This window comes from Coturnix japonica, chromosome 1, assembly GCF_054131305.1.
Source record: "Coturnix japonica strain WE chromosome 1, WE-NBRP24, whole genome shotgun sequence".
Classification (NCBI taxonomy): Eukaryota; Metazoa; Chordata; class Aves; order Galliformes; family Phasianidae; genus Coturnix; species Coturnix japonica.
In genome coordinates, this window is record NC_140663.1 from 55609394 (window position 1) to 55635574 (window position 26181).

Genomic DNA, 26181 nt, shown 5'->3' on the forward strand with positions numbered 1-26181 from the left:
AATGAAAAATGTGTAGGAAAACATTTGGATAGGCTTACTGATGATACTTTCAGATGTGTTCCTAGGCATCTTGTAGAGCTGGTACTCACCTTGTCTTGGCTGCAGTTCTAACAAACATTTTGCTGTTTGACAGGAAAGAAATAGATGAAGACTTACATAATTTGAGTGTTTTTGATGCTCATTTTGGAACTAGATGATCTTTGATGTCCCTTCCAACCAAAACCATTCCATGACTCTAAAAGTTTATTGTAGATCTTTGAGACATCATCAGAATATTTTTATTTTTGTTTTGGAGGTTAGAAGATACAGCAGATTTTTTAATACAGCTTCATCTCTCCGTGCTCTATAAACGTCGCTGGTGATTTGAAGTTGATCCTCTGACAGCTTTTTTGTATTTTTATGTAGTTTTCTGTTTTTATCCCTTGCAAACACTTTTAAATAGCCAATTATTAAATTACCATGACATTTTTCTGGCACTCCAAAACTTCTGAAAGGGGCTTCCTCCCAACCTGATTGCATAATTTCACCATATTTGTTCTGAGATGAAGTTGTAATGGAAACTACCATTTTTGTAAATAAACCATTGTCAGTGAAACTGAATGCTAAATTTACTGTTGAAGGTTAAAAATATATTGTATGGTTCATCCATATGAAATTATGTTGACATCCTCTAGGGAAAGAGTGCATGTTCTGAAGTTTAAAAGGTAAAAACAAGCAAACAAAACTGATGTGAGTCTGGAAACTTAAAACAGGAAATGTGCACCCCTGGTGATGTTTCTGTTTCGGAAACTCTCCTCAGTTTTGCATGTTATCGATAGCAATAAGCTCTTTATTTGTCATCAGCTGTGATGTAGGGCAGCTATACCACCTGCCTCCTTCTGAATTCAGGCTGTGAATTGCATGGGTGACCTAGAGAGGAATGCAAAGAATACTCTTAGCTTCTTACTGCAGTAGTCACTACGGCAAAGCAAGCCAACTGCCAGCTTGGCTCTAGTTGTATTCTGATAGTAGATCAATCAGTCTTTCATACCCATTGACTTTTGGGAGCCATATTTCCTTTGGAGACACAATAAATGCATCGTGCAAACTGAAACTTTTAAGTAAGTTCCCCTAAAATAGTGTTTGGTTTTGTTCTTAGCCAAACTCAGAGATATTATTGATTCTTTTTAGAGTCATGTGCTACAGCCTCCACAACTTTGTGCCTTCAGGCAGGAGGAGCTGTGATAATGTATTTAAAGGCAGGAATAGTTAGCAAAAATCGTTCTTATACTGAAATTGGAATATCTCTTTCTTCCAAAGGCAGCATAATAATTGGAGATGTTCTTTCAGTCTTGTTGCTATTTTATTAAAAACTATGGCAATAACTTAGAGCAAATTGGAAAGATAATCTTTCTTTCCATCAGGAACCAAATGCAAAGATTGGATTGTCTTGTGTTTCATACCATATTGCACGAAGCTTTGGCTGTGAGCAAGCTCACAACCATCAAAACAAAGAGGGGGGCTTATTATTTTTTTTCATTGGTACTTAAAGAAATTTAGCCATGGCTGTTTCTAGCCTGTCCACTACTGCAGCAAAATTCTAGTATGAGCCATGTCACCTTACAGCATCTGAAATGTAAAACCATACACATTTTCATTACCTTTTAGTTTTCCTTGAAGTAGTGGAGGCAGCTCCAGACATTGTCCCCGTTTAAGGCCTTGAAGGTCAAGTTGTATCTAAAGCTAATGCTGCAGCTGAAAATAGTTCAGACCCTATAATGGTGTCATTCAGTGGTGTGGGAAAATAGGTTGTGAAAACAACAGTGAAGTAAAGTAAACACATCACTTCCTCCACTGAAGCATGTAACTCAGCAGTTTCTGGAGTCATGGTGCAGAGCCATGTGCCGCCTTCTCCTCTGGCTTTCTCCTTTCCATCTCCTGCCTGTAATCCATTAGAAGAATCCATTATTTCACTGTGATTGGGGTTAGCTTCTAAACATGATTTATTGCTGCCTCCTCTTACAAATATACAGATAGAGCCTGTGCTTTCAGCTTAGATGTTCTCCAGTTAAATTCAGATTTTCTTTGTTCCTGCAATTTTCGCTTTATAGTGTGGGGCTTTATTGCACAGAATTGATAGCCTATTGCTGTTCAGCTGTGGATGGGGAAGAACAATTTGCTCTGGACAAATTATATGAAGTAGACATTTTGCCTTCGGTTAGGAAATGATTTTTATCTTCTTCAGAACAGAAATTGATTTTCATTTAAGTGTTTTCCTTGAGTTTTAGAGTTTTCGTGTATTTATTTTCTTCTGGAAGATAACAATAAGCATGGAACTGTTAATTTGGCCCTTCAGCAAAATGCATCTGAAACATGACATCTCCCAACTTTACGCTGTGCTGCAGCTTCTGTGTGTGTGCATGGTGCCCTGGTCCATGCCATACTGGTATCTTGCATTTTGACATACCTTAAAAGCTTCACTGGAAAATTTGCTTCCAAGTGCGAGGTGCTGCACTGGGGTTGAAGCAATTCTGGACACAAATATAGACTAGAAGAACTCCTTGAAATCAGCCCTACAGAGAAGGACTTCGGGGTCCTGACTGATAAAAAGGTGGGCATGAGCCAGCATTGTGCTCTCTCTTGCAGCCTAGAAGGTGAACTGTATCCTGGGCTGCATCAACAGAGAGGTGAGGGAGGTGATTGTCAATCTCTGCTCTGTCCTTGCGAGGCCCTGTCTGCACTACTCTGTCCTAGGCTGGGAACCCCAACACCAGAAGGATGTGGAGTTATTGCAGTGGGTCTGGAGGAGGGCCTCCAAGTCCTTCTCAGTAGGGTTGCCCTCAATGAGTTCTTCTCTTACTCTGCATGCCTGTCTGGGATTTCTTCAACCCAAACGCAACACCTTGTGCTTGGTCTTGTTGAAACTCATCTGGTTCATATGAACACACTTCTCTCATGCTTGTCCAGATCCCTCCGGATGACTTCTCTTTCTTCTGTTTTGTCAACTGCCCCATTCATCTTGGTATCAAACTTGCTCAATCCCACTATCTGTGTCATTGATAAAGACTTGGAACACCAGTCCCAGGCTGGACCCTTGGTGTATACCACTCGTGATCAGCCTCCAGTTGAGCATAAAGCCATTGACAATAACTGTCTGATTGTGACCATCCATCTGATTCTTTATCCACTGAATAGTCCATATTTCTCCAATTTAGAGATAAGGTTGTAGTGTAGAACTGTTTCAGAAGCCTTACTAGTAGTGTAATGCTGATGTCTAAACTGCCCATAATCTTCCATGCCAAGGTAAAAAAGAAAGTTTCTGCCTCAACCATGCAGGATTGTATTTGATAGGTGGGTCATTTTCTTGTGTTATGGAAACGATAAAGATCATCTGGATAAGCAAGGACTAGTGATTGCTGTTGTTACCTCAGAGGTGCTGCCATCTGTTAGCTCCCTGGGTACTTGGTGAGCTAATTTTACCAATCTGTTTTTATAGCACATGTTAATACCTTTCATAGAAGAGATAAAATACTTCAAAAATGCGTTCTGTTTCCAGTAGGACTGTTTTTGTGTTTTTTTTAAAAAATATGTTGTGTTCTACAAATCCTCTACCTCTTTATATGTTTTATTTCTCCTGTTAGCTGAATGCTCACACTGTCTTCTAACTATGCTCTTAAGTTCTTAAGGTTATACAATTGATTCAAATTTACTGTGATCAACTGAGTTTTTTCACCTAATGGATTAGTTAATGTGCAGAGGCTGAGTTTCCAAGTTTTAATAACTGTGTTCTCTTGCATTTGAAGGTTCACACATCAGTGATGTGTTTTGCAACTTGAAGCTCAGAAATACCCAAGATTCTTTTTTTCCCCAGTGCTGAGTGAAACGTGTATTTCCAGGTGCTCTTGATTAGTTTTTATCTGTGCTAGTATGAATCTATCAGGCTCTTCTTAATAACCAGCAAGAGAAGATGCAAACTGTCTTGCTGCAGCTTTCTTTACATTTGTTTAGTGTGAACTTCATTCCTTTCTTGTTTTCTGTTAAATTATAGGGACTTACAACTGGCTTTTCCATTTAAAAAAAAAAAAGCTTTTTCAGAGCATTCCTTCTTTTGCATCTATTCCTTCCTTCTGTTTCTCATTTGCTCTCGACGTTGTGAGCTGTTGATAAACCAAGTTTCTAATTGAGATTCTAAGCAGGAAAAACCACATCATTTGCTTTTGTTCTTCCATGAAAGCCCATATTAATGGAGACTGCCGTATATAAGGCAGTTCTCTTACACCTTTGAGAACAAAGAGGAGTTCCTGTCTGTAGCATTTCAGTGTTTTCAAATTGCTGTGCTGAGCCAGGAGATGCTTTACGCAGAGTCTTGACCGTCCTTATCAATGCAGCTCACAGTCAGCACCAGTGATGGCCTGATGAACATGGTGCACATAGGAGCTGCATCTCTGGGACAGTTCCCAGGGCAGAAAGAAGATGAGCCCTTGGTCTTGCTCAGAGCCTTGCTGAGAGCTGGTGTTTGACCTCAAGGCCACCGTGCAAACAGCTGAGCCACAGGCTGGTGCACTCTTTGCAGTCTGCAGCTGTCTCAGTAATGTGGGATCTGATTCAAAGCTCATCAAACTGACTCAAACTCATCAAATTTTAAAATTTCCCATATGACTTCTAAGTGAAATATTTCATGTAATTCAGAAAAAGGAAGAAAGTCAGGCTGAGGTGTGATTAGTTGAGTTCCGACTAACCTTGAGTACTACTCTCTATTTCAAGCAAAAATTTTGGGGCCTTATCAAACATATAAGAAAGAAAAGATATTTTCTCAGGTATTAGCTGGTAAGTATTAAAATCCTTTTGATAACACATGACATTATTAATGTCTGATGAGGATGAACTCAGACAAGTAACATGCAGGCATATTATGATTTACTTTCTCTGTTGTACAGTTTAAGCGCGCACTAACTGGAGCACAAGCTAAAACATGCATTTTAACTATAAGCAGTCATCTTGTTTGTTATTTGAACTATGCAGGCAGAAATTGTTAGCCAGGGTGTTTCTGAGCCTATGCTCAGTTTCATAAAGCCTTTTGGGAAAGCAGCATTGAGAGAGACCAGCCCATCCCTCTGCCCACAGCTCATTGAGAGAGATGCCTGCTGATTTCTGTTTAGGTTTTTGTCAATGGGGGGGATAATGCTGTTTTTATAGCAAATAAACAGCTTGTCATCACTGCTGTACTTTGTTGATGAACGTTGGCAAATAAGCAGCATGTAAGATTATGTTTTTCTTTTCTCGCCTCTTTAAATTTATCTATCGTAGATGGCATTTGTATGTCTTTCATCAGCTCCTGTTCAGCTGAAATGACACATATTTGAGAGAAATTAGTCTTGGCTACATGCTCATTACACTCATGTATCTAGATTTAAAAAAAATGGAAATAAGGAGAAAGGATTGGAGATGCAGAAAAAAATGCTTTGTGGTCTTCTCACAAATGGTAATAGAGAAAGAAATCCCCTGGAGATTGTATGGTCAGTCTTACTAGGCAGGGCAGGATGCTTGTATTGCTGAACACAGAACAAGGAAGAGCGGGAGAAGCCATCAGGATGGTGCTTACATTTGAAGCAAATTATTGGAAAAGATTCAGTGGGCGTTATCTGGGTCGCCAAAAGCATTCTTTCAAGAGAATGAGAAGAAAGATGAAAGCGTTTGAATGGCCTGTTTAGATTTGTTCAGAATCCACCTCCTCTGCTATGAAACTAGAATGTCTGCTCTTAATTACGTTGTTAGGTAAGCAGCTCCTAAATAAAATCTTGACATGATTAGTGTCAAACAGCAGCCTGAAGGAACTGTGTTAGGGCAGTTGCAATCCTGTAATGAGACAGAGTGAAAGTTTAGTCTTTGTTCTACTTTTGTGTATGAGAACAAGCGAAGAAGACTGTATCAGGAAGAGCTGTGATCCAGTGATGCGCTAGATGAATGCCAAAGAACACGTCTGAATTGTGCTTGGGTTCTCCTGAGGCTCAGCTAATGTGATCTCTGAGGGACTCAGGAGTGTGGGGAAAACATTTAGAATTCAGTGGCTGGTATCTGCCTTTGTTGCTATAGGAGAGATGTTTCCAAAAGCTTCAGGTTTAGTGATTGTAGCTGGAAAGATCCACAGAGAAATAAAGTTCCTACTTCCTCAACTTGGAAAGTTCTTACTTTCCAAGCCAGAAATGGATTTTAAACTCAAGTCTTTGAACTGCACCTAGAGGAAAACCACACTTTATTGATCCCCAGTGCCTCCTTTACCTACACCTTTAACATCTCTGATCCCAAAGTGAGGATAGGGATATTCTTTTCCTAAAGCAGCTCAGCTCTCTCCCTGATGCTTGCTCCAGCTACGCACTCCCGAAATGACATCAGCTTGCTGCAAAGAAATGCTGGCCATACTCTAGATCACCAAAATGGGTACTGTTTGAATTCCATAGTCTGGGCTCACACACTGCAGCAGAGCACAGTGAGCTTCTGCCAGCAGAGGCAGGATTGGGGCAAAGAACAGACAGATGTAGTTGCAGGGTTAATTTTTCCTGCTGATGGCTGTAATCTTCTTGAAGAGATGCACTCTGCACAAGCTAAAGCAGAATTACATGTGCCACTGCTATGTGATTAAAGGTGAAAGGTAAAGGCTATTGAACAAGCAGTCAGTGCCTGACAGAGGTCATGGTTTGCAGAAAATTATGATACCAGAAACTCCATTTGTGGGATTCATCCCATTTTGCCCTTATGTGTCATATGCTGCAGTGCATAAAGAGCATGTTGCAAGTGTATAGGCATGATGCATATTCCACCTACTGTATATGTATTTGTATGTGGGCAATGCAATGATCAGGAAGAAGCAAAGGGAATTCTGTGGTTAGAATAAAGCCCAGTATAATCATTAAGAGCACAAAGAATTGTTAGCAGCTGGGGTCATCTTCCTTAATAGACACTGATAGCAATATTTCAAAGATGAAAAACCTGAGAATGGTCTGCAACTGTGCAGGTATGTGACAGGCAATATATTGACCAGTTAAGGGAGGGAAGTTCATAAATCTTATCTTACTCCTCTAGCTTGTCTGAATCTTGACCTAGTTCAAGTGCAATGCTGATTTTCCCCCATGAGGATAGCTGTTGTTTCACTAGATTGATTGTTCTGCTGTGTTTTTTGCAGCATATGACTGAATTCAGTCATGCTATATCAAGCCGATAGAGCATACAAGAGAATAAGAACTGAAAAACTAGCTTTTAAACAGTTATTTGCTGAAACTGCTTTTGGATTACATCAGTAATAGTATTACACCAACGTCTTGATTGAATTCTTTAAAAACTCACAGAATTTTAGAACACTGTAATGAGCTTGGGGCCATCCTCGAATGTTCTATTTTATGTTAAAAATACAGAAGGAAAAAAGAAAAGGAGCAGAGGCTATCAATCAGCCCTGGCCTGCTGGGATATTAGAAAATATAGATGGAGCACTTTCAGACTGCAGTCCCTTATGCACAGGGACATTTCTTAGCTGGGGACACAATGTGGGGAGGAGGCTGCCTAGGCACGTGGGTGGCTGAGTTGGCACCCCCGTTTCATCCAGAGATCACGAGTTGGCTTTCAGACTTAGAAAATGAAGACGTTGGTGCTGAGATACTTAGAGATTAGATCTGTCTTTGAAAAAAAACACACAACTAGATGTTTTCCTGTCTGCTTGTGGTGTGGGTGTGTTCTTCTGGATTTCTCTAAATCTGGAAAAAGAGTAGTTCTTGATTTGTCAGTGTCCTTCAGCAAGGACAAAGGGGTGCTTTGCTCTTCTGCTGAGCTGGGGACTCTGCAATTCAAGGGCTGCTGAGAGCCTTTGCCCTACAAATGCTCTAGCTGTTGTGGGGGAGCTCAGTATTTGTCACAAGCTGCTCTCTTCCTCTCCCCATAAGGTGACTATAGGCAGTTATCAGTGATAGTGTGAATACTATGTTTGGGTGAAGTGTGAATACGCCCTTTGGTTGAGCAAAGGGCTGTTTTAAGATTTCGCATGCATTTCCAGTTCAGTCCTTTTAACCACATCTCGATAATTCAATAATCCTCAGAAGGCTCCTGTTAGACCAGTACCCATCATCAGCTGTATGGAAGTCAGTGGAAACAAAAGTTAAAAGGAAAACAGTGGTGCTTTTAAAAGGTAATACAAAGGAATAGGATAGATAGATAATCTCACTCTATTTTACTCCTTGAGTAAATACTGCATTTTGTGGCATTTTGTTCTGTTTTGATGCCTTGAAGGCACTGAGTGATATTCAGTGTTTATTCAATTTCCAAAAGAATAATTGAATTCCAAGGTGGTGCTGCCATGAACAACATGCTTGAGTAACTCCTGCAGAGCATGTTGTTAGTAGTCAGCCCTTGCACTGTTTTGCATTTGTATTGCTGTCCAGTGCAGCAAACAGCAAGAGCCTTGTTTGCTCAGCCTTTTATGGACTAGATAGAAAACTGTCAGCGTAAAAATTATTAATGCTGACTGTAATAGATACATGAAGTGGGACTGTGGAGTATCCAGTCTGTATTAAAATGAATAAAGGGAAGGGCAGATTCTAGAAGCCAAGATAAGGTGTCAAACCAATTCATGTTGAACTGTCAAGCTTACTACAGTGTTGCAGAGGCATTTTCTGAGTATGGGTATTTTCACTGTCCACATGAATAAATCCAGGTAACCCTTTGTGCAGTGTACATTATCAAATCTTCCACGTGTGCATTTGTATTCATGAATTACCATGTTTGCTGTTATGAATTAGGATTATGTGGAAAATTCAGTCCTAAAGGATGCAGTTTATAGAGAGATGAAGTGCTTATCCTCATTTATGTTTGCCACCTAAGTCACTCAAATATATTACCTAAAATAAAGATGCCAAGTCTTGGAGAAGAAGAAAAAAAAAAAGGCATTAGTCATCAAGTCATTTTCATCTTTTTCATATTAATCAGCTGTTGTTTCCAAACTGATGTTTCTGCTCCTGTCACAAAAATCAGTGTGCGGGGGTTGGTGAGGGTTCTGTACACAAGGTCAAATGTGCTGAAGAGCGCTGTGCCTGTTTTAGCAGCAGATGGGTAATGTTACATGGATCTTAATTATTGAAATGAATCCTGACTTTTAGGAAATGCTCTCCCTTATTAGTGACATTATTGGCCACATGATAATGGTTCCGTTCTGTGGCACAGATGTGTTCATTTAAAAACACCTCGTTTTTGTCCTTCTGGAGAAGAATGAGAATCACTGAAGTTTTCTGTGCTTTTTGTCCCTCCTCTCTGAGAAACCTTTTATACAGTATCGATGCTTTTCAAGGATAACTTGAAGTGTTTTGTTGTCCTTGAGAGGGAGATGTGTGCACGTTTGCAAGTAGCTTTTAAAACACCTCTGTAGCTGGTGGTCTGCAAGAATAATTTGAATAAGGGAAGCTGTGTTAGAAGCCTGGGCTTTTACAGAGCTCCTTTGATGCTGAGCATTTGCAGCTCCTCTGTAGCACAATAGCAAATGTTGCAGCAGATGATTACTTGAAACACACACATATATAATTATATAATTATAAAAAATAATTATAATTATATCATTATAATTATATATATATATATATAAAAATAATGTGTGTGTGTGTGTGTGTATATATATATATATATATATATATATATAAAACGTGTGAATAGTATTTTATCTGTTTATTCACACTAACTTCTAAAACATATTAAATAGTTCCTTCTTTACTTCATTCAGCATATTCCTTCTCTCTCAGTCCACAGTGAGGAAACGCTCTAGAAGGAATGTAGAATGTTAATTGTGGTCTCCTATTCTTTCTTCTCTGATATTTAGTTACCTCTATCATCTTCACCCATGTCCCTACATTCCTGCTGTATTTTGTGCAAGGGTGTCTTATGATTCCTCTGGAATCATAGAATCATTTGAGTTGGAAGGGATCTCTTAAAGGCCATCTGGTCCAACCACCCTGCAGTGAACAGGGACACCCACAGGTAGATCAGGTTGCTCAGCATCCAGCCTGACCTTGGGTGTCTGCAGGGATGGGGCATCCACCACCTCTCTGGGCAGCCTGTGCCAGTGCCCTTACTGTAAAAGTCTTTTTCCTTAAATTAATTAAAATTTCCTTAATTAAAATAGCTCCAAGTTGTAAGGAGGGGAGGTAGTTGCCATGGGGAGCAGAAAGCATACAAGGAGCATAACTTCATGCCTGAAATACAGGAGTTTGAAGTTCTTGTCTGGTGTGTTGGAGACAGATTGCAGCAGAGAGCTCGGAAAACACCCTGACATCAGAAGTTAGGGCAGTACAGCAGAGAGCAATGCAGCGCCAGCTGGGGCATATTTTTCTATAACAACCAAGCATAATGAATGTTAAAACAGTTGAAGTTGGCCTCTTCTTGTGTGTTGCCACTGCAGTTTCTTTTCTCTTTTCCTCCTTCCATCCTCAGAAATTCACTTTTGTTGCTCTCTGCTCCTCAATATTTCAAGGCACACAGTAAAATCTTAGCCCTGCTGGAAAATATATGTGTTTTATAATTTTCATTAATAGGGCTGGGTTTCATCTGAATGAAGTTACAGATTTGTGACTGAGCAGCAGGTATATCCTAGAGACGTCACTGGTTTCTGTTCCCTATATCCTGCTGGTGCTGCTGTCTCTGTGTTCACCCTTTCAGCAGTGTCGAAGAGAAAGTACTACTAAAACCATCTTCCTTTTGCTTATGGAGGTGGTTTGCTGCCCTCAGTCTGTTTGATGATGTGGAAGAGAGCTTTGGCCCAAGGGAGGCCAGGAGCAGCAGCTGTGCTGCTGCCAAGCTGGAGCTGAGCACAACTCCACACACTATTAACACAACTTTTCTTTGTCCATCAGCCAGTGCCCTGTTGGGTCTGGAAGGGAGTTTGGCACTTTTCACCGGACAGATGGCCTCTCAAAGGGATTCTGTGGCTGACAGATGTCTATCCCAAGAGATCAGTTTAGCTTTAGAACTGGCCCTGGGTTTCCTGAGCTTGAAAAGGCCTGTGTGAATTCTCCATCAAACAGCCTGCCCTGAGGCATTGTCATGCAGAATCACTTCTGTTGGCTTCTTAAATTGTGGGTAGAAAGTGACAACACTCACTGTTGCTGTAATTGACAAGAAAATAAAGAAAAAAGGCATTTAATCCCAAATGCCCTAGAATACCACTCTCCCCCCCGCCCCCTCATTTTATTCCTTTTTTTTCTTTTCCTGAGCAATTTGTTTTTAATATATTTGTAATAGTAGTCAGGCATGGGATAACAAGTGATACAGAGCAGGCAACAGCACCAGTTCAAAGAGTTTGTAGGCTTGGCTATTTGTTGCTCAGCACTATTTAGTGCAATGGGAATAGCAAGAGTACCGCCCCTCTCAGTACAAGAAGGGCACTGAGGTGGTGTGTGTCCAGGAAACGGCAGTGAGGCTGTGAAGGGGGTCTGGAGCACAGAACCTATGGGGAGTGGCTGAGGGGAATGAGATTGTTGAGTCTGGAGGAGGCTCACGGGAGACCTCATCGCTCTCTACAGTTGCCTGAAAGGAGGTTGTGGTGAGTTGGAACCTGTTCTCCTGTGTAAATAGAGATAAGGGAAGGAGATCCAAGTTGGATATTTGGAGATATTTCTTCTCAGGAAGGGTGGTGCTGCATTGCACAGGCTGCCCAGGGAGGTGGTGGAGTCACCATCCCTGTAGGTGTTTAAGAACCAGATGGATGTGGCACTGAGGGATGTGGTTAATGGGCATGGTGGGGATGGGATGGCAGATGGACTACCTGATCTTAGTGGTCTTTCTGAACCTTGATGATTCTACGAAATTGTTTTAACAGAAGTGCACTGGTAGGGGTTTGTGCCCATCCTGTGCTCTTCACCTAGCTTGGTGCCCAGGGCTCTTGCAGGGCAGTTCTGCTCGCTCAGCAGTAGGTCTGGGCAAACTGCAGCATCAACAGGACATGGGGGGAACAGGGCTGGACCTTGGGGTATGGCTCATCCCTGTGTGTATGCGGCCCATCGGCACCTGTAGAAATATGAAAACCAGAAAAGGCCAGAGGGGACTGTTGGTGTAGAGCTTGTGTCTGCTTGTTTGTATGAAATGTGGCCATAACCATGCTCCAGGGTGCAAATAGTTCATTAGCTTCCTTCTACCTAGTCAGTGTGGCATGTGAAATAAATTCTCCCTCTTTTCAGAAGTGTTTAATGCTGCCAGAGCTGCAGGAGACATGTGACCAGCAGAACTTCTCTTGAAACTAAATGACCTCCATTGAATCCTTCTCATGTCAAAACTCTTCTTCCAGCTAATTGATATTTTAGTATTTGCAATGACCGTATTTTAATGCATGACTTCATTGTGCAGATATGTGGAAGGAATCCTATGAACCGAACTGTGCTGTAACCCCGGAGCCTCTCACACTGCTTTAACACAGTTTTGTTCAGTGAAGTTTCTCTTTGAAGGAATGGTGAGGAATATTGCAGCATTGTTTGTTACAGAGTGCTAATATGAAATATGGATTGCTACTAATGCAGTCAAGATCAAACCATTATATATTTTTTCATGTTTTCACCAGATAAATCTATATGTTTAGAGATTTATCTCTTAATTTATACAAAAGTCCTTGTAACGTGATGTGACAGTGCTATTCAGTGGGAAATGTAAATGCACAAAAAGAACATTAATTTGTTCTGTATTTTTATATATACTTCTATATATGCGGAAATCAATGAAATAGGTTTTTTATGGGGATTTATATGTAGTGGGATTTATGACATTGAACATTATTGGTTTCAAACTGTAGTAACTACATAAATGGGCCATTTAACTGCTTTTGTTAGAAATGCACCTTTACTTCTTTAGATTTAGCTCTCCAATTAAATGTGTTGAGAGTTTAAGCTGATGAAATTATTAAATTATTAGGTGAATTGTAAAATGCTTCATTAAAAAGCTGTTGCTGGCGAAGCAACTTGAAACATACATCATTTTAATCTGGTTTCTATTCAGTGTATTATAGCTAATATGTGGCTTTTTTCATCCTTGTTTTTGATAGTGTAAATTGTTGTGTAAGTAAATCCACAGGAGGGGAAGATTACTGGTATTTATTATTCTATTATTTTCTTTTTTGTTGGTTTTTTTTTTTTTTTTTTTTTTTTTTTTTAGACAGTGAACTGTGTATCAAAAGCTAAGGAGATTGTTTTAATGATAAGCAAACATTAAGATCAGATGTGATACTCAAATAATGCCACCTGGATGAACCACTTTGAAGCATAAAATCATTGAAAATGAATCTGTGAAGTAGTTTATTTTGGGGTATAGAGATATCCATAGATTGAAAGGGAAAAACAAATGGTTCTGAAAGAGATGCTGTGTCCCAGTTGTGCTAGGTTGTCTACATCCATGAATCACTTGGAGGATCAGGGCTGCAAAGTCTACAAAATGTCAAACCAGAACAGACAAGGTCATCCACAAAATCCCATAATGGTTTTTAATATAGACAGAAACACAGAAAATGTCGCTACTTCAGTTCCAAGTGAGTATTCTTGCTCACAAACTAGGGAAGCTTTAAGGCAAGTACAGAATATCTTGTGTGGGGACTGAAAGCAATTGATGGTAAATAGAAGAAAATGGTCATTGATCTTCTATTCCCCTTTTTGTCCTCTCTTCTCTTGACTTCCCTTATCCCTTCTGAATGAGTAATCAGGTCATGCCAGGGGCAAGCTGGGTATCTCTGCAGACCAAGGCTGGCTTTCCAGCACTTTCAGATGGTTCATGACCCTGCTGGCTCAGCCCAAAGATTACCCCTGAGCCCTTCCCTCTCCTTACTGTGCAGCACCACTTCAGTGTCCCACCCAAGGCAGCAGTTTCTCTTTAGACATTTTCTCACTTGCTCTTTGTACCACATGAACTTTTCTGGTTTGCATACATCCAGAATTTTATGAGGTTACTCTTAGCCTCTATTACACCCAGGTAATGAACAGCAGAGTAGGTACTCTTAGTTAGTTGGGTACGATTTCCTTTTGAGGATGTGGAGATCTACAGAGCTGTGTCTCCCTGACATGGCAGATCTTTTCCTGGGTCTTTTCACTGTAATGTCTTCCTCTCTGGATCCATCAGTCTGGAGGGTTGGCTTTACAGTGGTATTCTCTGTTTCTGCTACACTGTAATTACAACTATATACTTGTATTACTCCAACAATAGAGCACTGGATAGGCTCTTCAGGGAGGTGGTTGAGTCACTATCCCTGGATGTATTTAAGAACCATTTGGATGTGGTGCTCAGGGCCATCATTTAGCAGAGGGTTGTTAGGGTAGTATGGTTACGTTGTGGTTGGACTTGATGATCTTTAAGGTCTTTCCTAACTTGAGCAATTCTATGATACTATGATAAAAACTATTAATTTTTGATGGAATAATCCTGAAGGAAGTCCCAAATAAAATTTTGGCTAAAGTTGTGCTGGTAGCCCTTCAGGACCTTCCCCATGCATCATGAACTTGTTCATAATTACATTTGAACCTCTGTTAAACCATATCTTCTGTGATTGAATTATTATTATTCTCCCTAGAAAACACGCCTTTTGTTTTCCTCTGTGGAGTAAATAGGATGTGCCGATCTACAGCAAGGTGTGTCAACATGTGTGTGAGATTGCACATATTAATCTAAGCATAGATTTTCTATTAGATTCAATTTACTGCTAGTGCAATAAAACTGTCATCATATCAAATAATGTTTTATATACTTCAGGCATAACACAGCTCCATTACATTGGAAGTATATAATTTTTCCTTTGTTCCCTTATTCGTGAGTTATGAAAATTATCAAGTAATGCACATCATCATGCTGCTGCTTGCATTTTTCCAACAGACAAGTGATGATTTAGTCAGGGTACTTGGGGGCATCTAATTAGTTTCTCATTAGAAGAATGAAAAATGTAGAATGAAAAATGGTGCAATTTACTGCAGTAAGGATCTGAAATCTTTTTGTGAAAATTTGCACGACTAAATACTGGGGAAAAGCCAAAAATCTAACTTTCCAAAGGGACAGAGAATCCCAAAGAACACAACAACAACAACAAATGCCATCAGAAATAAACCATGTACAGCAGGTCTGAAAAGGTATCTGAGCTTTTGTGGATAGGTGTCCTACACAGCATTTATCTCTGCTGGAGCCCTCCGTTCTTCACTTCTCATTATCTGTTGTGTTACATTAGGAGTGTGTTGAGTGATGTGACTGACATCTTCCACAGTTAGCGCTCACATATAATTAGATGCAATGCTGACAAGGACTCTGTGGCTTGCTATGGCTTCACAATAAGGTCTTTCCTTGTTTTGGGGTCAAATTTCAGCCATTAAAATGTTATTTGTATATCATTGGCTTCATCTCTTGGGTTAAATTGTTTTTTATACATACAGGATCTCAGAGTGAATATTCTCTGGAAGTATTAAAAAATACTGAGGGTGTGACCTTGCGAAGGTGCCTGGCTCAGTTGCCCTGTCCTGAAAGCTTAATGTTCAGTGCTTACTACCGGTTCAATTTAATGATGACTTATTTTCCTGATGGGAGAATAATTTGAGTCATATTGTCCTCTAGTGGCTCATACAGATAACTGCCCTGCTGACCGAATCTCTTTGCCTTGTGTTTTTGTATCCTCTGACAGTGTCTTCATAGAAGCCCTTTCAGAAGAAGATTGGTACAGTGATCAAATTGGAACCTTAATGACACTGTATCAAGTACAGACCTGTCTGTCTTCTATAATTATATGTTGTCTCTTTGAGAAACATATTTAAGATGATTCAAAATAACAAAGGGCACTTGTGAGGAGACAATATACTGAAAATATGAATGCTGGAAATAAGTATATGCTACTTACTGACAGTAACAGAGTATTACCTCAGCCTGAGGTTTGTCATACAGGCTGAAGAAGAGATCATTTGCACAAAACAGATAGAGATTTCCTATGGATAAAGCAGAGCAGCACTCCTGCATTTCCTGGGCTGAACACTTGTTAACGGTGACAATGGCTTTTGCACTGCAATGTCAAAGCTTCACCTTTCCTACAAAATGGTGAAAAGGTCATAAAATCACTAAGGTTGGAAAAGACCACTAAGATCGTCTAGTCCCAACCATCAACACACCCTCACCATGCCCACTGACCGCGTCTCCTAGTTAAACCATGTCACTCAGAGCGCCTGGGCACTTCATAGCCAGGCATCTGCCGCTGTGATGGAGGCATTTGCAAACAGAAGGGATCCTGAGGCAGGGAGAATAAGGCTATGGTGTTTTCCCTGACAAAATGCACACCTTCCATTAGAGAATTTGTCCTGGTTCTTGTTTGACCAAATACTGAGAGTAACAAGAAATGGAGTAGGCTCTGTAGAGATGGCCTTTATGTGTATAAAAGGAGCTGAAGTGCTGTAAGAGGCTCATATTTCCTACTTCAAAGATGAAGTAGGAGGGGAAACTTAATGGTGAAGAAATGTGGTTTCTGTTTACAATATGCCGTTTACAATAAAGGAAAGCAAAATGAGTATCTGAATCTTACAGAGTTACCTTCAGAGGATTTTGAAAGTGGTGTGCCATATTCTGTGTACCCAAAGTAATATCAGGATTCAGTAAAAGTCTTTGATTTGTGTCCTCCAACTCTGCCTTTTCCCTTCCCCCCTGTTGAAGAATCATTCCTTTTGACCACCAACATTGATGGCAGATACTGGGTGAGTAGCAGAGTAGCTTAATTCTGTTAGGCAGAGCTGTGCAGTCAGTGGTACCCATCAACAGCCTCTGACTTGCTCATATCCCCACACCTGGCAAGCACAGGTAAATGCTGCCACTGCAGATATGCCAGCAGAAACAGCATGTATGAGGGCAGCTCTGTGGTGTAAAATGCCTTCACCTTGTGAAATAATCTGTGGTGCCATTTGTAGAATTCACTCACAGGTTTGCTAAGTAGTGACGGGTGCAAGAATATTTGCAGAGTTGCTTTTATCTGATGCTCTGTGACTTCTTTGCTACTGGAGAGCCTGTAAACCAAAGACATGCTTCCCGTCAGTATTTCACAGTGCCTATTTGTTCTTTGTCTATGGAACCCACTCATTGGTTCTGTTATTCTTTGTTTCTCTCTCAGTTCAGGAACTGCATTTGCTAATAGGAAAATGAAAATGGTGACGCTGTGTGTTCCAGACACCTTGCAATCCTGCCCCATGCAGCAAGGCTTGGGTCGGTTTTGGGGCATTGCTGTGCAGCCCGCTGCATGGCAAGTCCCCCCAGCTGCCCATGCTTCTCATTAGCGCCTGCAGATATGAGTATGCACATGGGTCTTGCTCAGTAGCAGATGTCTTTACAGAACAGATGCCGTTATTCATTGCTTTGCTGTATGAATGTAGAGAGTATCTTTTGATGGAAAGCGGGTGGTAATTTTATTTAGATTCAACAGAGTCTCTGAGCAATGAAACTAATGAGATGATAAAGCCTTGCCAGGCTTACCATTTCAATAAACATCTAATCTGGAAAATGTTTTAATCAAGCTTCCCTATCAGATGTTCTCATTACTGCGCTGCCGGCGCTCACCGGAAGGTTTGCTTTTGCCCCGGATCAATTACAGTTTTGATTTGCATGTTGAAGTCCTTTCTATTTGGGGTTTACTTTTTTGTTGGACTTCTTCTGAAGGTACCTTCACTCTCTAGAAGGGCTGTGCACCAATGGTAACGCTCTTGCATTTTCTCTTGCCAGAATAATGAGATGGTGGAACTGCAGAGGATACGAATGAAGGACGAAATTCGCGAGTACAAGTTTCGGGAGGCGAGGCTTCTGCAGGACTATACCGAACTTGAAGAAGAAAATATCACTCTGCAGAAGCTGGTATCCACGCTGAAACAGAACCAAGTAAGTGTCGGGAGATACTAGGTACTGTGCTGGGAAATGACACTATTTTCTCAGGTTTCCACAATGTGATCCAGCAGGGCTTTTTGATAGAAGTTTCTTTGTTTGGCAGTTTGTTGTTACTCTTTGGTTAGATTTTTACTTGACACTTACTCATCCTGCAGCAGCGTTACTGGCCGTTTTTGACATACGGTGAGGCCCTTTCCTCATTTTTAGGAAAACTGAGGGACTGTTTCTTTGCAGAACTTTCTAACAGTGCGATCACTGTTACCATAGCCAAGGCTGCATCTTTTTCCTTCCTGTGTTTCCTCCCATCTCTCTGCACACTGACCTCTATGCCCAGCAGCAGATGTAGGTCGGCCACCATTTCCTCTCACTTTGTTTCCCTTGCTCTGCTTCCTCTTCTAAGTGGAGAAAAGAGGACATCATCTACTCCATTTTTTATTTCTATTTTGTTTTTCCTTTTCCCTGGGTTCTGCTGTTGCTCTCTGCTCAGAAATGCTAACCAACAAGTTTGACAAGCTCCAAAAATAGACAAAGAGATGTCAGGTACTCCTAGTTTGTCTTTCATGTTTTCCCCGTGGCAGTGAGGTACAGCTGACAGCAAAGCAGTGTGCTGTATTACTTGCTGCAGTGCAGAGCATGCCCCCAGGAGCCACCATAAATCACAGCCCCATTAAGTCAAGATGCAAACAGCAGCCGAGTCTGCCCTCTCTCCCTTATAAAGCACAGCTTCCTTGGCTGCTGGGTATAAATACTGCTGAGGAAGTAATCACAAACACAGTTGTCTTTTAAATTGAACAGAAGAAATTTGTTTTCATGTCAGAAAACTGAGTTTGCCATGATAAATAAGTAAGCATCCAAGCTGGAGGATGAATGTTTCTTTTAGACACTTCCCAGACCAATGTAACACTACATGCAGGAAGAGCATTTTCCCAACTTCCACCAAATTGCAGTAGCACTGCTCTGCAGCCCCCGCATTACGTCCCAGCATAGCAAACAGTTCCATTAGGGCTTTTAACAGATAGCTAAGGCTGCCAGTTTCTCATGGCAGCTTGTTAGCCACGCTTACTTATTCCTGCAGGAATATGCAGTACTATTTCATCTATCTTTGCTGTTCTACCCTGCTAGCTGAAATGCAATTGAAACGTTTAGAACAATGGAGCAGAGCCACAGGGAATGCACAGGTAATGTAAGTGAGTGTGGTGTTCCCTTATTTATGAAGACCCAGGCTTTCATGCTCCTAGCACTGAATTTCTAGCAGCTCATTTTTGTGTCAGAGTTATTTACCAAGCCAGCAAATTCCCTCATTGAGGGAGGCATATATTTTTTCCTTACCAAGCTTGTAAAAGGCATTTTTTGCAGGAAAAAAATAGAAAAGACCACTTTACAGGCCATCCTAGTTTCTGACAGAATAAAATCTGTTTGCCAGTGTTTGTATTTGTTGTAATACTTCATTCTTAATGGAACCAAATGCTGGAATGTGGGGAGAATATGGTCAGTATTTCTTCTTTCACCAAACCATTAAATTGTTTCATCCAGTATGGAGAATTTTTGGCATTTAGAAATTAAAAAGTGGATCTTAGAGTTTAAAGGGATTGTATGAATAGTTTGCTGTTTAATTCTTAAAACTAAATACCTGTTGAATAAAGGAGAATCTCATTTAACACCGAGAGCTGAGACTATCCTGCAGTTTCTGTCCCTTCCTTCAATATTTTTGAACACTAGGAAGACATCCAGACTCTTTAGAATATCCATGCCTGAATGACTTTACGTCTGGTAAGTATTTAGGTACAAAGTAATCTGCAGAGCACTTGCCATTAATAAATCAGATTACAATAACCTCAGATCTATACATACCATGATATACCAATGTTGCTTATGGTAATTCATAATACAGGCAAACCTGCATGAAGTATGAGGGCTACTCCAAGAGTAATGCCACATATTTTATTATGTTGGCCCACGATCTCAGAGGCGATTGTTGTTGTTATAGTAGTAGAGCTTGAACCTTCCCAACAATATTCCATTACACTTTGTTGCTGTGTGACAGGTGGTAGCAGAGGGGCAGTCTGGCAGAATGACATCTGACATGGAAGTACGTATAAAGCAAAAATGTGCCACTGAATTCCTCCATGAGGAAAAAATGGCACTCACTGATATTCATCAGTGCTTGCTGAATATTTATGGGGACCAAACAGGGGATGTGAGCACAGTGAGGTGATGGGTGGTGAGTTTCAGGAGCAGTGACAGCAAAGTGAAAGACAAGCTGTGTTCTGGATGGCTGTGCAGATTTTTATGAGCTCAGTATGCAGCCTGATGTTCACTTCTGGCAAAAATGCACAGCTAATGGTGGTGTCTGTGATGAAAGATAGTGTTTTGGAGCTGAGAATGTGCTCTGTCAAGTAGTGTTACTGTGCTCTTTGTATCTGTTTTAGTTTCCATGGAAATAAATAGGAGGCAGTACTTTTGGAGCCACCTAAGCACACTGTTTATAGTCATGTTACTATAGAACAACTATAGAACTGTAGTTAGAAAAAATTGTAATGTTCCCTGATTCTCTCATGCTGAAAAAAATGAGCAGTGGAATCTTCAACAGAACTCTACACACATTTTCTATGGGGACAATTCTTTGCAGCTGCAGGCAATGTGTGGTATTTCATGTTGCATTTCCTGTAGCACTTATTTCAACAGGGCTGATAAGTGGCAGGTTTTCATGACTCAAGTTTTAGTATTATGAATGTTCTTTGTCTTGTCTAATTCAGGTTGAATACGAAGGCTTAAAGCATGAGATTAAACGATTTGAGGAGGAGACAGTATTGCTTAATAGTCAGCTAGAAGATGCCATCCGGCTGAAGGAGATTGCTGAGCATCAGCTGGAGGAAGCTCTGGAAACTTTAAAAAATGAAAGGGAGCAAAAGAACAATCTGAGAAAGGAACTTTCCCAGTACATCAACCTCAATGATAGTATGTACAATAACCATATTAATATATCAGTAGATGGATTAAAGTTTGCAGAAGATACAAGTGAGCCCAACAATGATGACAAAATGAATGGACATATCCATGGGTCTCTTGTGAAACTTAATGGTGACTACCGAACTCCCACGAGTAGGAAAGGAGAATCTCTGCACCCTGTCTCTGACCTCTTCAGTGAGCTCAACATATCAGAAATACAGAAACTGAAGCAGCAATTGATGCAGGTAAGAGTTTCATTTTATGTCCTAAAGCTTTTGGATACGCAGCATATGTACTCCACTGCCAGCTTTTGCACTGACCTCAACTTCCTTCAGTGATGTTCTTGGCTGACGTTTAATGGGTAGAAGAGAAATAATGTAGGTACTGTAGTTGCAGGTAGTTGGATTCTCTTCTGTTTAGTAAGGGGAGGTTGCAAATGGAATCAAGTACTCTTCAGTATGACCAAAGCTATCTAGAAAAAGAAATAGCACTGAAATACAGACTTACCAATAAATGCAGTTTGAACAAGATTTGAGCACCAAGAGAGAACAAAAGGAGAGGAGCATTTCTTTTAATTTAGCGTTAGAATCATAGAATATCCCAAGTTGGAAGGGACCCACAAGGATCATCAAACTCAGCTCCTGGACCCACACAGCACCACCAAAGCATCCACACAGCACCCAAACCCTATGTTTGACAATATTGTCCAAATGCTCCTCGAACAACTGAGAAGAACTGTTCCAGTATTACAATAGAATCTGTATGTTTATTTTGGTCGTATATTAAGTTGAATAAAGATTGATATATTCCTATGCATTTATGCATGTTATATACATATGCGTGTTACATGTACCTTTTGATTTCATTCAGAAATACAGTGCTAAGAAATATTTGGCTTCAGAAAAAAATCTTCTAAATATTCACATTTTAATATGCATCTCAATTATTTTCAACCATAATTTACAAGTAAGTAAATGCAAAATAAATACGTAGCAAAATATGCTTGAAAATGAAAAAAACACAACTTTCTGTCTGTGTTTTGTCTTGTTTTATTGAAAACTGAGCATGATGAATCAGCAAACTACTTGAAAGTAACTGCAAATGCTTTTTGTCACCTCTGATTTTAACATCATTATTTTTTGTATACTTCCTTAACATACAGTCAGCCTTCTGATGCTCACTAGCTGCCCTAGGACCCTAGAAGGAGCCTAGAAAACAAATACAACCATCTTTTTTGGTCTCAATGTTTTGTTGAGCCTCAGCAAACTTGAACAAAATGCCTTTAACATCATTCAGCATTGTAAGGATGTTGACAGGGTTGAAAAAGAGAGACAGGCCTAGCAGGATGCTTCTATTTAGATACTGGGAAGGCTTGCTGCAAGCTGCTGATGTTTTCTCTTTTTAAAGCAATCATCTGCTCTATTAGGTTGTCTCAACTCACCTTGAGTCACACAAATTAACTGTGAAAAATTCCACCAAAAATTTTCTCCACAATAAATGGGAGATTTAATTGGGTTCAAGCTGACAAAAGGTAATTCTTCAAGAAAATTGGTTTTTTTTTCCTCCTTAGCAATTTCTTTGCCATGTGGCATTCAAACAGTTATATCTCAACATTTGGCATATGCTGCTCTCATTTACTCACAGAAGATGTACTGTGATGGATAGAGCTTCTGAAGATGACCCTCTCTTGGGAAGTATGCTTATGTCATTAGGAGAGCGGGCTCCTTTTTTGAGAGAATCAAATATTTCCCTTTTGTACCTGTTTGTGGCAAGTTTTTCACTCCGCAAGCTCAAAAAGAAACATGTACCAGAAGAGCTAGCGTGATAGGCTAAGTTCCTCTTGCAACTTTGGGATGCTAGCGCTGTGTTCTGTGTTGGCTCCTAGAAGAGATAAACGATAAATAGCAATGATAAAATTGGCTTTCAGTACTGCAGACTATCAAACAAATTGGAAGGAAGTCTCCTCTAGCTGAGATCTTTGAAAGGAAGAGTGCATTTCAAAATGGGTACAACTGCTTTTGAATTGCTTTTATTTTCACTTTAAGATTGTGGCATGGATAATTTCTGCAGCTGCTAATTTCATCAACAAACAAACAGACTGACTGAAAAATGTGGTAGTCTATTCCCAGAATTTTCCTCTATGTGGAAATAAAAATAGGTCGCAAACATGAAATACAGTTTCTGACCTTAGAAACAGCAGAGCTATTACTATTCAGAAGGAGTACTCCAAGTGCAGTTGGAGCTTTGTTCTTTTCTCCTTGGAAGTAGGAGCACGTATTGTTCATCAAACAGAAGTGGATTAGCTTCATCCATAATTACTGGACTAGGATGAATAAAATTCAGTAGGTCTGTGTGTTTCATTTCACCTACTGTCCAGGCTGGCAGATGGGTTTTAAATTTGTGTATTTTCTCTGGAAACAATCCTTTCTGTTTGAAAGAAGTATTTGTTCCCACAAGCCATTTACGTTCAGCAGAAAAATGGCCATAAATGTATCTACTATCTCTGATGTAGTTTTTCTTCATGATGGCTGAGATCAATAATCCATCAGTTTCAGTTCTGTCTGATGAAATTAGGCAGACTCTGCAACAGAGTGCCTCTTTAACACCAAGGTGCTTAATGGAAGGCCTGCTCTTTGGTAATGCAGGCTAAAGGCAGATGGGGGCAGCAAGTAGGCAACGGTTGTATTGATGATGTACTCATTGCCCTCTGCTGTCTTCCTCCGTGCTACAGCACAGGCTATGCAGTGCCTACGTGGAGCTGCCTTTATCTAAAGAGGCTAATATTTTTTGGATCATAAAATAATGATGAGCTTTCACCCTGTTTTTTCTTCTTGAGTCATCAGTCACCTGTACATAAAAAATAATATATGAGGACAATTTTGAGATGTTTTTAATGTGGCTTCTGTTTTCATCCTTACAATATTTACCTGCAGTCCCTTGCAGGTTGTAATTGAAACCGTGTTTTGAAAGCCTGTCTGTAAAACAAAGGGATCATCGTAAGTCTAATACTTTGGTATTTCTGAGCAGCAGCCACTGCTTGAAATCCTTGGTATGAGATAATAGGAGTTTGAACCACTGCTTGGAACATTTTGTGAGATGGTGTTGCTATCCTCAGAGTATCTAAAAGGCTTTGCTCTTCCGTCACTGAGTTTCATGGTGGCTGTTTTGACTCTTCCAAATGCTGCCTGGAGGGATGCTGATAGAGAAGGCAGTGCTTTTTGAAGGGCCCTTCAGAAGGGACAGCTTTGATTTCTCTGAATTAGCAATTCAGCCACTCACAGTGGAAGTGTGGAACACGACATTTTGTCTGCGTGTATAAACATTGGGCTGAAATACCACAGCAGTGAGAGAGAAAGAGCAGTCAGCCTAATAGGCTCTGGATCCTACTGCAGAAGCCATGAGAGCAAGAAGCATCCTGTATCATCTGCTTCCCAATTCACAGCTCAGAAAAGGAAAAAGGCAGAGAAAATAAAAGTAAAAAGAAGTTGGAGTACTGTGCTAAAATTATAAAGAGATTCATTCAGAGCTATTATCATAAGTAATGAACATCTGAGCAGATCAAACATTACGTTTTTCTTGCTTGCTTGCTTTAAGATGTGGTGTATTCAAACTTCAAAAAGGGTCCTCCAGGACCTCTTCTTCTTTTCAACATCCTTATTTCTCTGTGGATATTCAGTGAGGAACTTACTAGGTCAGAATCAGTGGACTGTTAGTTACAATGATGCAGTTACGCCTATTAAATTTCAGAGAACATACGTCTTGATCAATCCAGTATCATTACTCTTGCTGACTACCCTTAGTGCTTGGGCACTCATTCTTCAGTGAGCAATGTGTAAAATTGTGACCTAACAATGCTGCAAATGGTAGCACAGTTTTATGATTTAGGGGTATACATTCAATATTATGTCTTTTGGAACCCCTCATGATGTATATGCAGAGTGTGGGAGTGGATGTAGTGAATGTGTCTGGCAAATGTTTGGTGTTGAGCAGAAAAACACAGGTAGGACAAGATGCCGGGTGTTTTACTTTGCCTCTGTTGCAGGTGGAAAGAGAAAAGGCCATTCTCCTGGCCAACCTGCAGGAATCTCAGACGCAGCTGGAGCACACCAAAGGAGCCCTGACTGAACAACATGAGCGAGTCCACAGGCTTACAGAGCACGTCAACGCCATGAGGGGTCTGCAGAGCAACAAGGAGCTGAAAGCAGAGCATGACTGTGAGAAGGGGCGAGACCCCAGTGAGGAAGCACATGACTACGAAGTGGACATCAATGGTTTGGAGATCCTAGAATGTAAATACAAAGTAGCTGTTACGGAAGTGATAGACCTTAAAGCAGAAATCAAAGCCTTAAAGGAGAAATATAATAATTCTGTGGAAAACTACACTGAAGAGAAGGCCAAGTATGAGAGCAGAATCCAGACTTATGATGAACAGGTGACAAGCCTAGAGAAGTCAACCAAGGAAAGCCAGGAAAAGATGGTGCACATGGAAAAGGAATTGCAAAGGATGACAAGCATAGCGAATGAAAACCACAATACCCTCAACACCGCCCAAGACGAGCTGGTAACGTTTAGTGAGGAGCTGGCTCAGCTCTACCATCACGTCTGCCTGTGCAACAATGAGACTCCTAACAGGGTCATGTTGGACTATTACAGGCAGAGCAGAGTTACCCGCAGTGGCAGCCTGAAAGGCCCGGATGACCCACGGGGTCTTCTTTCCCCGCGGCTTGCCAGAAGGGGAATGGCATCACCTGTAGAAGCCAGGACTCCGACTGAGCAGGTGACAAAAGAGGCCGCAGAGCCTGGCAAGGATCAAAGCCCAACGAAAACACCTACAATTTCCCCTGTCATCACTGCCCCTCCTTCCTCCCCGGTCTCCGACAGCAGTGACATTCGCAAAGAGCCAATGAACATCTACAACCTCAATGCCATAATAAGGGACCAAATCAAGCATTTGCAGAAAGCTGTAGATCGGTCACTGCAGCTGTCGCGTCAGCGTGCTGCAGCCCGAGAGCTGGCACCCATGATTGATAAAGACAAGGAGGCCTTAATGGAAGAGATTCTGAAACTGAAATCCCTCCTGAGTACGAAGCGGGAGCAGATAGCAACCCTGAGAGCAGTGCTGAAAGCCAACAAGCAGGTAAGGTGCCAATAAAACAGGCGGTCGGGAGTGTCTGTTATTTATACAGGTCACTTGGCAAGCTTTCTCAAGAAATTTTTGGAGGAGAGGTTTCACTCACAGGTTACCGAGCCTTTCACTGTATCACAGTGAGGGAAGGCCTTTCTGCCCTAACACCCCTAAGCTTTTCAGCTCTGTGTTTTCTAGCACCTGTTCTTCTCTATAGCACTCAACAGGCCCACAAATCT

General features: G+C 40.8%; 1 protein-coding gene across 11 annotated transcripts in view; it reads left to right on the forward strand.

Annotated features, from left to right (window-relative positions):
• The window catches only part of BICD1 (BICD cargo adaptor 1), a 157665-nt gene that overhangs the window by 98267 nt on the left and 33217 nt on the right, over positions 1-26181 (forward strand). For all 11 annotated transcript variants that reach the window (XR_014943786.1, XR_014943784.1, XM_015866227.2 and 8 more), the window contains exons 3-5: positions 17710-17862; positions 20625-21062; positions 24860-25954. Coding sequence is in view for 9 of the 11 variants with exons in the window: in XM_015866227.2 (XP_015721713.1) it covers positions 17710-17862; positions 20625-21062; positions 24860-25954 (1686 nt within the window). In the remaining 2 variants the exon portion in view is untranslated. The remainder of the gene's footprint in view (positions 1-17709; positions 17863-20624; positions 21063-24859; positions 25955-26181) is intronic.